Here is an 18968-nt window from a genome sequence, read left to right as displayed (position 1 = left end):
GCAGTATTTCGCAAGACTGCAGCCTAATTGTGACATCTGTTTAGCCAGTATAATACTACGGCTTACTAAACAGATTATAGCAATAGCAACAAAATGGTAAAGCTGGTTAAATGTAAAAACAAAAAAAAAACGGTCACACTAAAACTTTACTGCCGACTCCATGGAAATTCCGATATTTCTTCCAGCACTTGGAGCCAACGTTATTATTTTTTTGAGGATGTGGTCTTGCTGGTCAAACGAAGAAGAGAACATGGTGATGTTATGATTTTGGAGGCGATGCTAACCTTTCTGGAGACAGTGCGATTGGACAAATCCCCTTGTCACACTTATTCATGGCCTCAGTCTGTTGTATTTGAACGATGTACGCCGCTGTTTTTGGATCCGGATGGTACTTTATGATGAGAAAGGTCTGGAGCCGAGAGATCGAGAATAACGGAACGCAGCTGAGAGGCGGATCGACCGCTGGACCTGGTAAACACACGGTCGCATGTTATGTGTCTGAGTCGAGACTTGTATGGTCGCAGAGCTAATGATAACGGTTGCAGGAGGTTGGGATAGGCAGCCAGACGTCCGAGTTGAATGCAGGTTTGCCAGAGATGGGAAATGACACCGCACTGCTCCAAATGTATCCGCTCAAGCGAAGGAGGATATAGCACTTCAGGCGAAATATCCTCGGAGAGAAAATAATGTTTGTTTAGGCTGTTTTAACTGTAACACTAACACTGTAACACACACCGTTTGACTATTCTGTATCCGACTCTCAAACAGTGCCAAAGCAGGTTTTGTTGGCGCGAGCAGTGTTACTATTTTTGTTCCATCACTTTGCAGACATGTCCTTCACAATGGAGGATAATTTGGAGTCGGGGTGGGTAGCCGTTCGCCCGAATGCGTTTGAAGTGAAGGAAAAGCATAAATTTGTCTTTATCGTTGCCTGGAATGAAGTGGAGGGTAAATTTGCCATTACGTGTCACAACAGGACGGTGCAGAGGAGAAGCTTTGGTAGGGACCCACCGGCGGAGGCGACTGGCAAGGATGGGGACAAAACAAAATGGCCCGAAAGTCCCGTCCGAGTATCTAAGAGCCCTAGCAAAGGAGCCAAGGAGGCTGTGTTTAGAGGCCCTAAGACCGTCATATCAACAAAACCAAGCCCTGTCAAAATTCCAACTGTGATTAAATCAGCAGCATATCCGGTTAGTCCTGATACTGAGGTGTTAAAATCACTAAGAGAGGGGCAACTGTCTCCCTCACTGGACAGCTTGGACCTGGAGGAACTGGACAGTCTGGGCATGAAAGACTGCAGCTGGGCCGGACTGTTCTCCTTCCAGGACCTCCGGTCAATCCACCAGCAGCTGTGCTCGGTGAACTCGGACCTGGAGCCCTGCCTTCCGGTGTTTCCGGAGGAACCAGCCGGTATGTGGACAGTGCTGTTCGGCCCGACGGAAGTAACCGAGACCGAAATGGATGAGCTTTGCTACAGTTTACAGATGTACCTAGGCCACGCGCTCGATACGTGTGGATGGAAGATCCTTTCGCAGGTTCTGTTTACGGAAAACGACGACCTAGATGAGTACTATGAGAGCCTGAGCGAGCTGAGGCAGTCCGGGTTAGAAGAGGCGCTCAACCGTGCAGCAAAACATCTGCAAGAGGTGAGATCTTTTGTGATCCTCCCATAGTATCTCCATGACTTTATCAGCTTCGTATTGACATAGTTTGTGCATATTCTTTCTCTGAAACTCACAATCACATAGTTGCACATCTGGAGACCACAGTCTTTCTGCTGTGCTGACCAGACCAAAGGGACTGCTTGAGGCTGTGCCATACCACAATGGTAGTGAGGAAGTGTGATGCACTAGCCGTTCATGTGAGGTAGCCAGGTATTTAATAGACATACTTAGTAATAGATTGCATTCAATTGAGTAGCTACAAAGCAATGCAGTTTACAGAAAAGGGGTGAACTATGATACTGTGTCGGAGATCTTCGCTTAAAATAAGTATATTTTAGGCATCATTTATATATTTTCTCATATGGGAAATTTTAATAAGAGGACAAAATGGTAAGTACTTCTTCACACAAAATCTCTGGTAAACTGCGTGTAGATGTCTGGACCATTCAGTAGATGCAGATAACATAACCAGTTGTAAAAATGAGTTAACTTTTATGAAGTAAACCAAACAATAAAAGCTAACTTGGTATTGGTATAACTAATGTATTATACATTTATTAGGTATCTAAAACAGGAAAATAATTCAGGTCTGTGAGAAAAAGAGGTCACCAGAAGTTACAGAATGTACAAGGCATGCAACAATCTAACCTCCATAAGCAGAGGCATAGGCACATGTCCTTTAACAATTGCACACTGATGAGACAGCTGACAGTGACACTCAGGGGCTTAGCACAAAATTCTGGGCCCTGTAGAAAGGCATTTTCTATGGGCCCCTCCCCGCATCCACAGCTATTCATTCTAGCATCTTTTTGGGCCCTCCTCACATGAGGGCCCTGGGTACTCAGTCCCCTTTTTCCCCCCAGTCTGACGCCCCAGAGTGACACTTACAAGACGTGTCCATTATTCTTTTATTCCTATTAAATTATTCTCTTGGGAATACAGTGGAACTGGCCAGCTAGTAATAGAAGGAGGAATTTGTAAAATTAGGTTGTAATTGTAGTCCTCTAGGTAATATTATACCCTCAGCATGGCTGCTGGTTACACAGCTGAGAGTTAAGTGTGCACACATACACACGCACACACACGCACGCACACACACACACACACACACACACACACACACACACACACACACACACACACACACACACACACACACACACACTTCAAGCTCTTCTTATCTTTTAGAATAAACACTTCTGATAAAGAATAAATCTCAGCTTTCCTATGGAACCATACTGGACAGCCCCAAACGAGGCAGGTTGCTATGAAGACTTTACCTACTGTCAGTAGGTAGAAGGTTGTTTGTCAGTTTAGTTGCAAAATATCACCATTTTTAGTTGACCTTTCTTGGTTATTTATATATAAAGACTTGAGTAACACACTATATTTAAATGTTTAATGATATTGATTCACTGAAATATCAGATGTTATATATCACGTTTCTGTCTCTTTTGTTCTTATACTGTTGTTATGAGAACATGTAGGAAGAACATGCAGAAACAGTCAATATTTTTTTGACAAATAATTGTCATAAATATTAATATATTTGTTATTATTCTTATATTTGTTTAAAAACATATTTATTCAACAGATCAGCATTTAAAAAAACAAGAATACACATCCTGTAGTTTCAGTGCGCACCAGAAGGGAATTAAAAAGCATTAGTCTTGATATCGAAAAACAAGAATCTGGAGAATTTCACATGTGGTGAAAACATAACAAAAATAAAACTGATATTTTAGTGAATGTTGTTAAAAAAAACTCAGACTGTCTTTGATTATAACTTCAAATAGCATACAGTATGTACGTATGTGTGGTGGTATGTTCAAAAGTGTGTATGGATGAAAAAAAGTAGATGTTTGACGATGTGCCGTAGTGAATATGAGTTTTATAATTGTTTTTATAAATAGTTAGAAAATGTCTTAAAGTTATATTAATAAACATTTTTGTGAAACACCTCTGTATGTTTATAATATAATCAAACACTAGCACCAATATTGTAGTGATCAACTTAGTTCTGCTTTGAGATCTTGATACAGTGGAGCCATAATCCAGACACCATACACACTCCAGGCTCCTCTTACACATCAGCAGCAGCTAGTGATTGATTACAGTAACTGCGCTTACTATAAACAGACAATATAGCGATACTCACATTGTATCAGTGGGGTTAGATTAATGCAGCCTTGACTTATTGAGCCAGAGAATGCAAGAAGTCCTCTGAGAGAACAGGTTAGAAAGAGCATTAATGGCATTTTGCCATTATTAGCATCACAGCCTTACTCCTGACCATTATAGTGGAGGGTACATCAACTTTGACTGTTACCTCTATTAATGTAATAAATATCTTTCCATTACACATAGTATTGACCAAGATAATAGCCAATTCCCAGGTAAAACACACCTATTCATTGCGAATGCTGCAAAACTATGAATTTAAAAATAGTCAAATTAAAGAATATTTGCAATGTGAATGGTAGGATTTTATATATTCAGTATATATTTTTATTTATCACAAAAATGGAAGTAAAGACAAAATAATTACTTATTATTTTAAGCTTCCAATGTTCATGACTCAGACGCAGTACAGTAAGTTCACAGTATAATACATTTGATATCTGCTTGAATGTTTACTGTCATTGCAAAAGTAAGAAAGAGTCAAGAGACTACATCCATGTACATGCGGATGTGTTTGTATGAGTTCCTGGCCTTTCCTTTCTGCTCTGCTTTTGGCAGTGAAAAGAGGATGTGAGTGGCACAGACCAACCAACCACATGTCATTCCACCCAGTCAGTCCCACACCCACTCCCTTTCAGTTGAGAAACACACACACACACACACACACACACACACGCACACACGCACACACACGCACACCTTTTCCAAAACTCTTCATTAATCTCACATCCAAAACTAACACCTTTTCACTTTGACTGTTCTAAAGTTTATGTAACAAGAATTAATCTGAAATTTGCTTTAATATCCTTTATGTTTTCTATATCTGTGCGTATAGTAATTCAAACGTATAGAAAAATAAAAAGTTGAAACAAAAAGCAAATTCAAAGCTGTAATAAATACTGTAATAACAAAAAACCTCAACAAGTATAGTATAACTCATACTGTACAGTACTGTCAGGGTTCTAGTCATCCCTCTCTCCTGCACTTGGTTCTCATCAGCATCACATCTAATGTCTTTTAGCTGAAATCAGCTGTTTGGAATGATTAATATTTCATTTTATTGTAAATATTCTCATTCATTCTGAATTGAATTTGTTTTTAACAGTTTTGAAAACAGTGTGTAAACATTTAAAAAAGGTGCTGCATATATAGTGTTTTGCAGGTGGTGGAGTGTGAATGAGAAAAGAGTTCTTGGATTTTGGAAAATGTGGTCATTGAATGCATTTTGCGTGAAAGCAATGAAAAGTGATTCACTGTTTGGTCCACATAGACTTCTGTTTGGCTGACTGTGATGAGTTTTGGCAATTTGACTTCAGTTTTGACCATGTTAGCAATCAGGAAAAATAAGGACATTCAGCTCTTTATCATGGCAAATGCTCTGTACAGAAGTTCATTCAACACACTTTGTTGTGTCAAACACACACACACACACACACACACACACACACACACACACACACTGGCATATTGGTCCTTCCACTCCATTTGAGGGCTGTGTTAATGGCTATTTCAGTGATTGCTGGTAGCCTGCAGGATTGTTAAGTCTGGCAAAAATGTGTGTGTATTGATTTTATTCCCAGCAGCAGAAAGGTCTCTGCTCAGTCAGCCAATGTCTGTACACTGAGACTGCACTCAGATATACTCCTATTATTTACAGTTACACAATAGTCTCACAGTGAGGTGCAAGTTTCTATTCACTGCTGAGTGACACTAAAATATGTATTTAAGCATGTTCTTATGGCTTGTGTATTCATGGATGGGTTAACTGATTTGACACAGTTATCACACTGTTATACAGATAACAGTCTAATGGAAACACATGTTACATCTACATTACAGCCACTTAGTATGTTTGGCTTCTGCTCACTGCACGTTTTCTGATTTGTACGTAACAGACACTTGAATAAATATATCAGGCCTATAATGTTTTTTTTTTTTTCAATCAAGGTGCCAACAACTGTCTTATGTTTGTTTGTTTGTTTGGACCTCTTTGGAAGCCCATTTTCCCACTACATCCAGTATGGATAACTGCAAATGCCTTATTATGTAACAAGGCCGTACAGATATTTTAAAAGAAGCTATGAATATTTATCTGTTCTGATATTCTGAAGGTTGGTTGTATGTTGACAATGATACAAATTAACTTTCTGTGTGTGCATGTGATGCAGCTGCTGGAGAAGCACCAGACCATAGACAGTATGGTGAAGCTGTTGGAGCTATATGAGGAGGAAGATGAGGCCTATGGAGGCCTGCTGGAGGCCTCCACACGGCTGTACCAGTACCTGCTGCAGCCCTTCAGAGACATGAGGGAACTAGCAATGCTACGCAGACAGCAGATCAAGGTAACAATTTGCGCCAATTACTGTAAAGTTTGCTGTTTAAGTGTATAAACGTGTGCACATTAAGAAGCAGCCAAGCCTCTTCAACTTTTACACACACACACACACACACACACACACACACACACACGCACACACACACACACACACACACACACACACACACACACACACACACCCCGTAGATGGCCAGCTGATTTCTGTAGTAAAAAGATGGTGTATACTGTTGGTGGCATCCAACCAGGAGAAACTAAAAAGTTTGTGTTTTTTGTGTTGTTTCTGTTTTTCAGTTTATAATTTGAATATATATTTTCTGACTCCAGGAGTTACTCAGATATATGCTTACTGTAAATAACATACGTGGGAAGCAGCTACAATGCAGATAGTCCTAGATTCAGTGATTTACGTATTTCTGTATTTCTCTACAGGCACCAACATAGAACAGTCATAAAACACAGGAAATTCTCATGTCTCTCAAAATAGAGTCTGCTCAGTTATGTGCATAATTGACTGTGGTGTATTATGGAAAATGGATTATTTTGTATATTCTGATAAATGCCTTAGGGTTAGTGAAGCAGTGGGAGGGTGGTTAGATGCATCTTATTGCATAGACAAGATGAAGGCTGGTGAATGGATAAATGGTGGAAATAATTATTGCAGTGCTGATAGCTGATTTATATTTAGCTCACTGACTCAAATCAGTAATTAAAAAGACTTCAAAATCACATTACTGCATAACATCCACACAAACGCACAGCTTTTCCCAATGTTGGGTAGAAACTCAGGTTTGTCCATTTCCACAGTATCTAAAACACTTGGGATGTGGCAGTTGGGGGTTGAGTGACATACTGTTAGATGGAATGGAGCCCCATGGATCTCCAATTTCCTGCCATCTCACAGAGACATGAATAAGTCATGTTGTGTGTGGTCCTATAGGTTTACTGCAGGTACAGGATGATGCTGATACACTGGGATCAGCAAACATGAAGCAGAAATGGGAAGATGGAGGACGAAATTAGAGAGCTTTTCAGTTTAGTTGTGGCTGAATAGACTTTCAGTGTCAGCTAAAGACAGTAATGTAAGCAGAGTGTTTAATCCTTTATTAAAGCTGTGGTAGGTGTTTATTTTTTGTGGCGCTTGGCAAAAATTCCACAACAATCTTTCAGTATATTGTAAGTAAGTAATACGAGACCTGTACTATATTGTAATATTGTATATTGTATTCTGCACCTCCTCTTAGCTCTTTGGCCACTTACAGGTCATTTCAGAAAGAGAGAGTGTTCCTATTGGTTGTTCTGCTCATGCAAATGCCCTTGTGACAGAGAGGAAAGTCTTGTAACAACAGAGGGAAATAATTCCATACGTTTCCATAAATTTCCAAAAATAAAGGTCATTATTAGGATAATTTGTGGCAAATGTATATTTCCATCACTTCTTTTTTAATGAAAACTATTTTAAGATTACATTTCTTGTGAAAGGGGATTCTTTGAAAAAAAATCTTAATACATTACAATCTGAACTGCAGGACCACATGATGTGTGTGAAATGTGTGTTGTCAATCAAATGACACTCAGAACTATAATGAAATTGATAAAAACAGTTTGATTTGGAGAAATTGGATACCTAATAGATGATCAAATTCCTTTGACGTTGGCTTGCGTAATTGAACAAAATCAGTTTGGTATGCTGAATTAACTATAAAATATGGTGGTGATGATGATAAAATATAGCTACTGATTGTTACTGCCTGTTTCTTAGCTCATTTACTGAAAGTATGTCCCTTATTTCCCACCTTGTAGTACTTCAGATATCCTTTCTGTCCTGCGTAGTTAGTAGTATTTCTATTCTTGAGTCACTTTACTGTTCAGAATGCTGCAGCGGGAAAACCTACTGTACTTTCACTTTCTCATACAAACCAGCAAACTGACTTACATTGACCCACTACAATAGTAATAGGCCGTAATTGACAGTCAACACAAATCACTTCTTCACTGCACATTTGTTTTTGCCAGAGCAAACTCTCTTACTTTCTGTCTCTCTGCCGTCAGATTTTTTTACTGCAGTAATCACGCCAGCACATGAGATCCCCGAGAGGCTTTGCCAGAAAGGACCACTAAGTAGTTGCAAAACTCACAGGTCCCACCGAGATTTGAACTCGGATCGCTGGATTCAGAGTCCAGAGTGCTAACCATTACACCATGGAACCCCCTGGCTGAATATCTATGGGGGAGGGAACCTTGAACTTGTACTTCCGGGTCTATTTATAGCCTACAGTGTTTGTAGCTTAGACACACGCTCTTCTTCATCTGAATTCCCTTAGTTTTGGGTTTATATATCTTTTTTCTGTTACCCTGCTGGTCACTTTTTCATTTTTGTCTTTCAAATTCAGCATTATTTGTCACTACAAAATATTCATCCCACTGTGTGTTTATGCTTCTTTTTTTTTCTCGCTGTACAGAGGTGTGAAAATGCCTTTTTTTTAAGAAATCTCCAAATCTAATGAATAATTTAAAAAGTATGAAAATGTATGATGTGATAAGGGGAGAGAGAAAATACTACAGGAAAAAGATGACTGCATTTTGTGAGCTGGAACAGTCAGTATCAGTGTTTTTAATAATTTTCAATTTGACAAATTAAGATCAGGTCATTGAATACAAGACAAAAGAAAGAGGATTCTGCTGTGTCAGACAATACGATGAAATGTTGATCACAAACTATAAGATTAACAAAGAAAATATAAATATCAAACATGTTGACCACAATCAATCCCTCAACTAAAAAACGAGGTATGTTGATATAGAGTAGCATCAGCCTAGCCAGTGCTTGAGTTGTTCAAGTCTCAATGTAGCCTCTAATCTTGTGTATTCACAAAGGCAAAACAAGTCCACACAGTATATCTAAATAGTGTTTTATGGTAGGTTTTTGTGTAAAAGGTTGCTTAGTAAGATTTACAGTTAACACAAATCATCAGATGTAAAGCCAACATGTCTAAAAGTACACTATGTACAGCAATGCTGAATAAAATGAAAGCAAAGGAATGAGCACTGGCAATCAGACAGCAGGAAGTTGCAGTGGTAAATGATACTGGTGCACTGCTGAGTAGTGCAGTGTGAGCAGAGGTACAGCGAGGTTAGGGTCAGACAGGGATGCAGCTCTGTAACCATTGCTGATTTCCTTCTTTCTTTATCCTGTACAGGCACTTTTTGTTTTCCTCTGGTGATTCAATTTTGCTCCGTATTGATCAGTGAGCATTTTGTCTGCGTATGTTTAACAGAGACACAGTGACGTCATATTCCCATTATGGTCTTTAACTTTCTTCAAATGGTCCTAGAATCCACTAATTAAAAGATAAAGTGAATGTGTGATGCTGAAATAGTACAGGTTTAAACTGGTTGTTTAAGTGCTGATAAATGGTGAATTTATTATTATTACATCATTCTTCCTTTTATCCTCAGGAAAAAATATCAAAAGGCATTTAACAGTTTTCAATTGTTCGCAATATCAATTTCCTATGTTCCATCTAAATGGCGATTATGCTTTTATTAGATGGTTAAAATGGTTTTGTATGAAAAAATGGTGTTGGCAATGGTGTATGCATGTTTGTTTGAATAGGCACATGGTAGAACATACTGCATAATGCCAGTGCTTCCATGTCTGGGAGTGTAGCTCCCTCTCCAGGCCTGCTTTTTCCAGTGAAACCATTTCTAATTTATCCTGTTCCTCATGGCATGCATCAATTTACTGTAAGTCAGGAAATCTTTCGCTACAACATTTTTATGTGAGATTAACTGTCATGTCATGTAAACTACCACCTAATAACTCCTAAGTATTATTAGGGAAAACATTTCTATCACTATTTTCTTCTTTTTTTTGTGAAGCCCATTTATTCTTGCCACTTTGTGGCAGTAATGTGCGACATTTTGGGGTTCCACATCTGAATCTCAGATGAAGCAGTATATCTTCTGGGTATGGTTTTTATAAATGTGCCTCTAACTGCATTGGCTGTACTGTGTCACCTCAGATCAAACTATTCGTATACCATATAACTTCAGATCCAATTTTTAATATCAGCATAATATATACTGTATCACAGAGTGTACATACTTTTAGTTTGTATAATTTATTTTTCCTTTGGACTTTTCACAGGATAAATCTTTGTCTTACTGTCGTTGTTCTTAGCCTTGCTGACAAAAATATGTTCGACCTCTCTCAACAGATTTCTATAGAGAATGACTATTTGGGCCCAAGGCGGATCGAGGCTCTAAAAAAGGAGGACTCTGACTGGCAGAAGAAAGCTCAGGAGGCAGTACTCAACATCCAGGAGTTTACTGTAAAATACTTTGAGATCACTGCTAGAGCCCAGAAAGGTTCAGTATGCCATCACGGTCACTGCCAATGTCAAGTCAATAAAGCAGCAGAGGAATGACTTTGAATAATTACACACACACACACACACACACACACACACACACACACACACACACACAGTGGTAGTATTGGCCTGCTATTGACCTGTGTGTGGTTTTGAACACCAAGGCTAATGTGATTTGCTTTTAATGAGCCAGTGCAGACAGCCACGTTTTGACAGGGCCAGGAGGAAACAAGGACAACCTATCGATCAAACAGCTCTGCGAACAGATTGTCTTTGTGAAGGATTAATCCAAAATGTGCCCCTGCTTATCCCAGTTTTTTCTCCACTACTGATTTGTCCATTTATTATCTGACACTTATTAGATCAAAAATCAGATGAGTGGCTTCAAGTGTAAACTGGAATGAAAGAAGTTGTAATGTCCAAATGTGGCCAATAGATGTCTCCCTCTACATTATTGTAATACATATTTCCTATCTTTGACTTTAGGCATCACATTAAAAGAAAAGAAAGTGAGTGAAATGCCCACTCATGTTCAGTGTGTGTGTGTGTGTGTGTGTGTGTGTGTGTGTGTGTGTGTGTGTGCGCGCGTGTGTGTGTGTGCATGCGTGCGTGCGTGCGTGCGTGCATGCGTGTAGGGCTCTATGAGCATATGAAGGTGGACCGGCGTAAGTTTGGTAAATCTTCATGGACAGCGGCGGTAGAGCGCATGGAGAGACTCTGTTACTCTGTCGCCAAGGAAACTCTACAGCTCCAGAGAGCCAGGGAGATCTGTCTGGAGCAGAGGAAACACACACTTCGAGAGGAGGTGTGATAGTAACACTCAACACCATTGAAAACACATATGAACAGACATAAACACTCACACACAAACAGTCTTTTGATGTGACTTTTTTTGTCCTGTCCCCTCAGATGCAGAGTCTGTGTAGCAGTGACGATGCCATGGCCCTCTTAGACCACATGGAGACACGTTACTATGAGCGCCAGCTCCAACTGTACGATATCCAGGTTGAGATACTACAGTGTGAAGAGCTGCTCCTCACTGCTCAACTAGACAGCATTCACAGACAGATGTCAGGTATTTTACAAGCTACTTTTGGACACATTTTGCTCACAGGATAAGCCCCTTATCCTAAGCCCCTTTTTTAAAAGAGTCCTGACAAGACACTACATTTCACAAACTATTCTGTACTGTTGACTGCGCATGAACATGCTACAAGACAAGTCTGAATTATTACTCTAGTACATACATACTCTAGTACTAGTACATTAATGGTGTGTAGTGTCTGTCTAACACATGAAAGACATGTAGCTGTGTCTCCAAACAAGTCTATATATTTATGTATGTGTGTTTGCAGAGCGTCAGGATGAGGTGGTGTACTATGATACCTTTGAAAGTGCAGATGATATAAAAGGGGATGATACTGCAAAGAGGGAAGAGCTGCGCAGACTTCAGGTCAGCGCTCGACAGCTGGAGGCAAGAAGGGGTCGCATCACTGCCAAGCGTTCCTATCTGAGGAACAAAAGGGTGTGTACAATTACACTTATTTTCATTCCTGAAGTGTATCCTGGATTCTACATACTGTTAGTGTATACTATTCAATATGTAGAAGTGTGTGTTTTGCCTTTTGTTTGATTAGGCTTCATATCCAAGCAGAAGTGACTTTTGAAATGGTGTCCTGCTATGCCAAAAACGTATTTCATCAGGAAACTAACTAATATGCATTGGAATTGGAATTGGCATTATTTATGATACTGTGTGGGTCAGTGTGTTGATGTTTTTTTTCTTTCTGCAGGAGATCTGTGTATCCAACCACACTCAGAAACAGCAGGAACGTCAAGCTATCCACAAGGACTCTGTATCCCACCAGGTCTTACAGGTATGCGCTTTTTTATAATGATGTGACTGTATACCTGTAGCTATGTCAGTAACTCTCTCCTCCTCTAAACCTCAACAATTTTCAGCTGAATGATGATGAAGAGGAAGACGAAGAGAGGAAGAACAGCCGAGTTAGTCAGGAGAGGCAGAGAACTCTGGAGAGACTACGCACTTTCAAGCAGGTATGTGCCCTCCTATTAATTAAATGTAAATATCAACATTTTTCTTTTTTCTTTTCTTACTAATCGACAACTTCTGTCTTTCGCTGTGTCTTTCTCTAGCGGTACCCAGGTCAGGTGATTCTCAAGTCCACTCGACTACGCGTGACCCACACTAGAAGAAGAGAGCGTGGAAGGAGCATGGAAATGAGTAGCGCGAGTGTGGGCCACCCGCTGTGTCTCAGTACCAGTGTGCAGACGGACCCCAGCTCCACACTCACCACTCAGCCCGTCACTGTCCTCACGGCATCTCTTCCTCCTCTGCCTGTGCCCAGTACTGCAGACTCCACCTGCTCTCCCTGCTCCCTGTCCTCACTACTGGCATCCCCCATGTCTCCTCCTCCTCCACCTCCCCCTCCACCTCCCCTGCCAATAAAGGAGGAGTTGTCGCCTTCTGGGAGCCCAGGTCGGCATGGGCAGAAGGTTGAAGGGAAGAATGCAGCAGAAGAGCTCTCCCTCTCCCCACTCGGTCCATTTATCCCTCGCTTCTTTGATAGCAGCCAACTGTTAAGCGCCCGGCAAAAACTGAGGAAGACTCCCCAGGTTGACTCCCACAGCAGAAGAGGTACTGGAACCATTTACCATAGTATGCTCAATTAGATTAGCAAGTTACAGTAGCCAATCGCCATTTGTCTTCCTCTTCTCTTCCTATATGCAGTGAGCTCGCCCATGGACGAGGTGCTAGCCTCCCTGAAGAGAGGCAGCTTCCACCTGAGGAAGGTCGACCAGCGTTCTCTGCCTCCTTCAACAGGTGACGATGACCCCAACAGCATCCTGGCTCAGATTCGCAAGGGGGTCAAACTGAGGCGCGTCCCCAGGAAAGAGAGAAGGGATCAGGGAGAGCTCCCGGCCTCCACCGACCCCCTGACCAGGAGCATCCACGAGGCGCTGCGCCGCATAAAGGATGCCTCACCAGACTCTGACTCAGATGACGATGACTGGGAAAGCTAGGGTTCCCGGCTCAGACGCAACAAATAACACGCACACAGATGCCTGCACCCTCTGGCACTCTTTCACTCACACTCAAGCACACACAGCCCAGTCACACATGTACCTAGTGACTACGCCAGGGCCTGAATCATACCGAATATCACCAACTCACCAAATGCTCCAAAGGTCTATGGTTAACCTGTTCATTTGTTTTTCACACTACATGGCCCATCGTGAAGGACATTATCTGTAGGTTTTATTCCTGTATCAGATTGTGAGGATGTTATGTTTATTTATTGTTTTGCAGTTGTACTGTTGAAAAGCTCTGCACTGGCCTTTAGTGGCTACAACATCCAGAACAGCACATAACACATTTTACACCAAAACACTGCACTGACAGCTATTTGTGAAACTGAAACCACTCGCCCCAAAGCATTAGAACGGAGAAACTTTAACTGCAACACAAATGAAGTAATGGGTACGGTTGATCATTTGGTATCATGTGGGAGATAGAAAAACAAATAGAAGATCACAGTGAGATTTGAACTGGACTTACTCTCCAGATTGTAAACCGTAACACCATCACCTCTGCTGACGCTCTGTCCTATTTTTACTCAACCAGTGTACTATGACTGAACAACACTACTGTATGCTATATGTCACACGTGGGTGTGTTATTGTCCCACAGTATAAGGACGACTGCTTGTCCAGTCTGACACTGCACAAAGACTGTAAATCCTTTAGTCTGTCGCACCAGATTCCTAACCCTCCCCCCGCTCTTGTCCTCCTCTGACCTTCACTAACCCCAACTCTCACCCCCCTATCTGGGTGAGGGAATATGTATCGAACCATCTGTTCGACCGCAGCATATGGCCAGGCTGGTGGGAGATATGGAGAGTCACAGTAGGTTTATCGTTTGGTGCTGAAACTAACAACATCTCTGAGCAGAAGCTGCTCACCTAGAGTGGGAAAAGGATTAGATGAAGGGACACCACCAGAGCTGCAGTTTCTTTAGTGGGGAGGAGTTAATATAGTTAGCGTGGTAAAGTGTGGGCAGACTTGGTTGGTGATTCCCAAACTTTGTATGTGGGATAGTCAAGGCAGAGCTGTGAAACCGGTCACGCTCATTTGAATGATGGATGGTTTGTGGGAAGCTAGATTCTCTCAGCGCTGTAGGGAGTCACTGTGGGCTGTGGATTAGGCGGTCGTGATGCATGCAGTTTCTCTCCGCTATTGCATCTCATCTCATTTCTTTCACTGCACTCAGTAGGCAGAAGCAAACAGTAGGAGGCCTGTTACTCACTGTGCTGGAAGTGAAAATCCGCTCATGCACACATGGACTCTGACGCTCACACTAAACTCACAGCCAACATGTACAGAAACATTTTAGTAGCAAAGTGCATCCACAGGCTCAACTCATAAGTCTTTTTTTTTTTAAATGGTTTCAGCACTTTGATAATGCATAGTACAAATTATGAATCACTTTGCACAGTAACAACTTTTTTTCATCACTGGTGAAACATATCTGTAGCAGATGAGTAAGTTAAAAAGCACCAAACAATGTGGACCTGGACCTACAGAGGTGTGATGGAAGGACAGTATGTCAGGACCAGTGGGATGCTTAGCAGCAGAGGAATTCATGCTAACATACATGTTAACATGAAGCAAAAGTATGTGAATTCATAAACTAAGCTCTAATTCTGAAACAGCCTCAGCATGCACAAACAGCAAAGATTTATGTTTTTCTCTTGTTCTTGTGTTGAGAGCCATTTGCAGATTAATCATAAAGCACGCACTAATGTAGAAAGAACAGGCATGGAAGTGTGTGTCAGCTTGAAAATAGCTCAATGCTGGCAGAGCAAACCTGAGGCACTTTTACTGTACATGTCTTCTGTCACTGTCAGCACAATGTTCGTCCATGGTACCCTCATCATGTAGCATGAGGAAGAGATCTAACCATAACTCTTAACTTAAAAACCTATCCCAGACCTTACCCAACTCTATGGCACTATAACTGACCAGGGCAGAGTTTCCCAAAATATGTTAGTGCTAAGGTTTACTTTGCTCCATTAAACAATGTGCTCAAAATGTTTGGGAAACTGGGCTCAGACTGACCTTAGAAACACACTGTCATGTGCTTTACACTGATCTTTATCTATATATAACCTTTTGGAGCTAACTGTAATTTTACATTGCGTTCCATTGCTTTGTTTGTATCCTTTTTTCCAAAGCATTTCCAGCCAAATTGTTTTGTGATGTGTTTGCTTCTGAATATTTCCTATGTAGACCTGTTATCCACGCAGGCTGACTATATGACCCGCTGTCTGAATACGCCAGTCAGACACTTGAGAAGTGCAATATCAAAATACAAGAAAAGGGACGAAACAAGTTAAATGGGTAATAATGAGTTCAGATTGGTTGCCTAAAACAATGGACTTATTAAACGTTACAGTTGTTTTTACACTTTAGTAGTGTATAAATATACTGTTCCAAGAATACCTTTTTGCCTTTTTGTTCTACCATTTTCATTTATTCAAACCTTTTTTTTTACAACCTCTCCCATGCATTTGAATAAAACCTTGTGAAGCAAATTCTGAGATTGTCTGTTTCACTGTTGAATAATTTGAATAATGTGTTTCTTAAAAAACAAACCATAACAAAAGCGATTTGCACACACTGAATTCTGCTGTCACTGTATTTGAATATAAAACATAGCATTTCTCAGTTCACAGATGTGTGTTCTTAGCCTGGTAGGGCTGTCTTTGTTTGAATTCAACAAAGGATTTAGTTTGGCTGAAGCACCAACAGGTGTGTCTCCTGATCGTTTTTCACCAGCATTTGGTAAATCCTTTCACCTGCAAACACACAAGTCTCACCAATCTACGAACATCATTGGCCTGAGGTACCTCTTTAATATCATGAGTTCAAAATTACTTTAAATAGTCAAAAATATTGCCAGTCTTCTCATACCTCTAAATACAATAATAATACCTACATTTAAATATCATAAGTTACAAAACAGGAGAATGAAAAGCTTATTATCCACTACTGTACAAAGGCATTCATTATCATTAACAATAGCATTAATATCAAGGTATTCCATCTCTGTCATTCGACTGTCAAAGATAAACCAGAAAGAAAAAAAATTGGGTAACTTCCTTTACATGGGTCTTATTCCAGTGTATTAACCTGTGTAACTATCTACAATATTTTAAGTACAGAATTAGGCTGTGCTAGTATTTAATGAAAATCTCTCGATATATAATGTAGTTACAACGGTGTTATAACACAGTGCAAACAGGGTGCTCATTTGAAAAAAAATATAAGCAGCATTTCATGTGAGAATATAGCTTTTTAGAAATTGAGTGATTATAAAGAAAAAGATTTTAAGATGCAGTTTTGGATTTAACTGGTACAGGAGCTGCTTTAGAAGTGTAAGTTTTGGTACAGAACGCTTAACACTATGTGTTTACATTGTGTTGTTACGCATTTTGAATATATATTGAAGAGGTTTTCATTGTTTTCCTACAGAGTAGATATTCTATAATAACTATGCAATACTTTTCCGTAGGTTAATACACAACAATAAGCCACTGCAGGGCGTTACTGCATTTGAGTTATCCATCCATTCATTTACAATGTCATGAGTAGAAAGTAGTCTTATAGAGTTCTATAATTATATCATCAGTGTTTTATCCAGCGTAAAAAAGGATAGAAACTGAGTACAGTTCTCAATGTAAGTGAAATACTGTGGTCAGTTCCACTGAGGGTGGAGATTTACGAACACCTAGATGACACTCTATAAGCCCTTCATGATGCACTACTTCGACCAGAAAGGGCTGCCACACAGGTTCGCGGTCAACGGTAGTTCACTTTCTGTCGGACAGGGGGAATCAGCTGAGTTGCACTTGACCTATCTGCATGAGTCCACTGAGTAGAGTACCTGATAGAGATAGATAGAGGTGTTGTATAGAGCCTGTCTGGTATTGCTCAGTGTGTGTGTGTGTGTGTGCGTGTGTGTGTGTGTGTGTGTGTGTGTGTGTGTGTGTGTGTGCGTGCGTGTGTCTGTCTGTCTGTGTGTGTCTGTGTGTGGGCCTTGATGTCCAAAAACAGGGTCTTTCTCTCTCATAAATTACACACACATATTATATACAAACGTGTGTCCACGCATATGTGCTTTGAAGGCACGCGTTATGTCGCAGGTCAGGCCGTTATGTCGCAGGTCAGGCCTTGTTTGGGAACACACACCACACTGAGTTTGGCAGGAAGACAGGTCAGGTGTCTGTGACGGTGGAAGCAGTCTGGATACAGAAATTCTCATTCCTCATGGGCACACACCCTCTAAAATTTCTGTGTGGCACGAACAATTCCTCTGGAAGATTCAATACTCAGCTATCATGTAGGATTTTATATAGGGTGTGAATATATAGGATATATACGTAAACCAAACTTAATTTCCCAGCAGCCCTGTGTAAATAGGTAATACTGGTTTGTTGAGCGCCATCCTTTAATTCTCTGTTTCCAGTGACAATCCGCTGGCAGCCTGAGCTCAAACGTGGTTTCTCTGTTCAGCACTTCTCTGTACAGTAAGTCACTTTGGATCAAAGCATCTGCTAGTTAGAGGACAATATTTTGGGGGGATTTGGCAGCTTTGGCGCAGTTCTCTGAGTCTTAACAGCAATTATTTCCACATGACTTTCAACATTCCCCTTGGAGGGGGCAGTTCAGAGAGAAAGAAAAGGGGTATGTGTGTGTGATGTGATGCTGCAAGCTGTGGTGCAGCTCTCCCAGTCAAACAGCAGGTGGCACTGAGGCACAGATCTCAAGTTAACTCTTTGAGAGTGTGTGGGTGGGTTTGGGGGGCAGTTGCAGTGTGCCAAGACAGGCATCCCTACTTCTGGAGAGATCAATTCAACCGAGGTTACGCCTACACCAGCCAATCAGAAGGCAAGATGAGGTAGTCCCTGCGTTGTCTTGAACTGCGATTATTGGGAGCTTGATTAGGGGAGTTAGCTGCCCTTTTTGAGCAAAATCAGAATTGGGGCAGTGTAGTGTCTCAGTTTTGATGTGTGTGGGGTATAGGAGGAAGGTGGGGCATGGTGGGTAGAATTGGTGTGGTTGAGTTCGGGATCTCAGAGTGTACATTATCATATGGCTCTGTCTGTGAAGATTAGGCAGCTCCGTCTCTAGCTGGCCTCCTCTATGAGCCGAGCCAAGGTGTCTCTGAGCTCCGTCAGCTCAAAGATCTTGCCGTCCAGCAGCTCCAGCAGCGTCCGCAGGCTCTTCCTGAAATTCTCCTGCTCCTCCTGGTTCTCCTCCAGCCGCTGCTCGGCCCCCGCCAGCTGCTCCTCTAGCACCCGACTGCGCAGCTCCGTCTCCTGGAGAAGA

The 18968-nt window shown here is 41.1% G+C and overlaps 2 protein-coding genes and 1 non-coding gene across 4 annotated transcripts in view; 1 reads left to right on the top strand and 2 right to left on the bottom strand.

Moving 5' to 3' along the window:
* The first annotated feature begins 1 nt into the window (after position 1).
* Positions 2–16171, top strand: LOC116056787 (junction-mediating and -regulatory protein-like). The gene is made up of 10 exons (XM_031309124.2): positions 2–1646; positions 6014–6187; positions 10401–10551; positions 11192–11361; positions 11466–11631; positions 11912–12081; positions 12350–12433; positions 12519–12614; positions 12714–13215; positions 13309–16171. The coding sequence occupies exons 1-10, from the start codon at positions 831–833 to the stop codon at positions 13599–13601; spliced, it is 2622 nt and encodes an 873-aa protein (XP_031164984.1). The 5' UTR covers positions 2–830; the 3' UTR covers positions 13602–16171.
* Positions 8319–8390, bottom strand: trnaq-cug. Its single transcript has one exon. It is a non-coding gene; the product is annotated as a tRNA-Gln (tRNA).
* The window catches only part of homer1b (homer scaffold protein 1b), a 22112-nt gene continuing 18151 nt past the window's right edge, over positions 15008–18968 (bottom strand). For both annotated transcript variants that reach the window (XM_031309129.2, XM_031309128.2), the window contains one exon: positions 15008–18958. In XM_031309129.2, coding sequence (XP_031164989.1) covers positions 18767–18958 — 192 coding nt within the window. In that variant the 3' untranslated portion in view covers positions 15008–18766. The remainder of the gene's footprint in view (positions 18959–18968) is intronic.

The sequence above is a fragment of the Sander lucioperca genome, chromosome 2 (assembly GCF_008315115.2).
Source record: "Sander lucioperca isolate FBNREF2018 chromosome 2, SLUC_FBN_1.2, whole genome shotgun sequence".
Lineage (NCBI taxonomy): Eukaryota > Metazoa > Chordata > Actinopteri > Perciformes > Percidae > Sander > Sander lucioperca.
The sequence above is the reverse complement of the archived record's forward strand: the minus strand, read 5'-3'. Positions and strand labels throughout refer to the sequence as shown.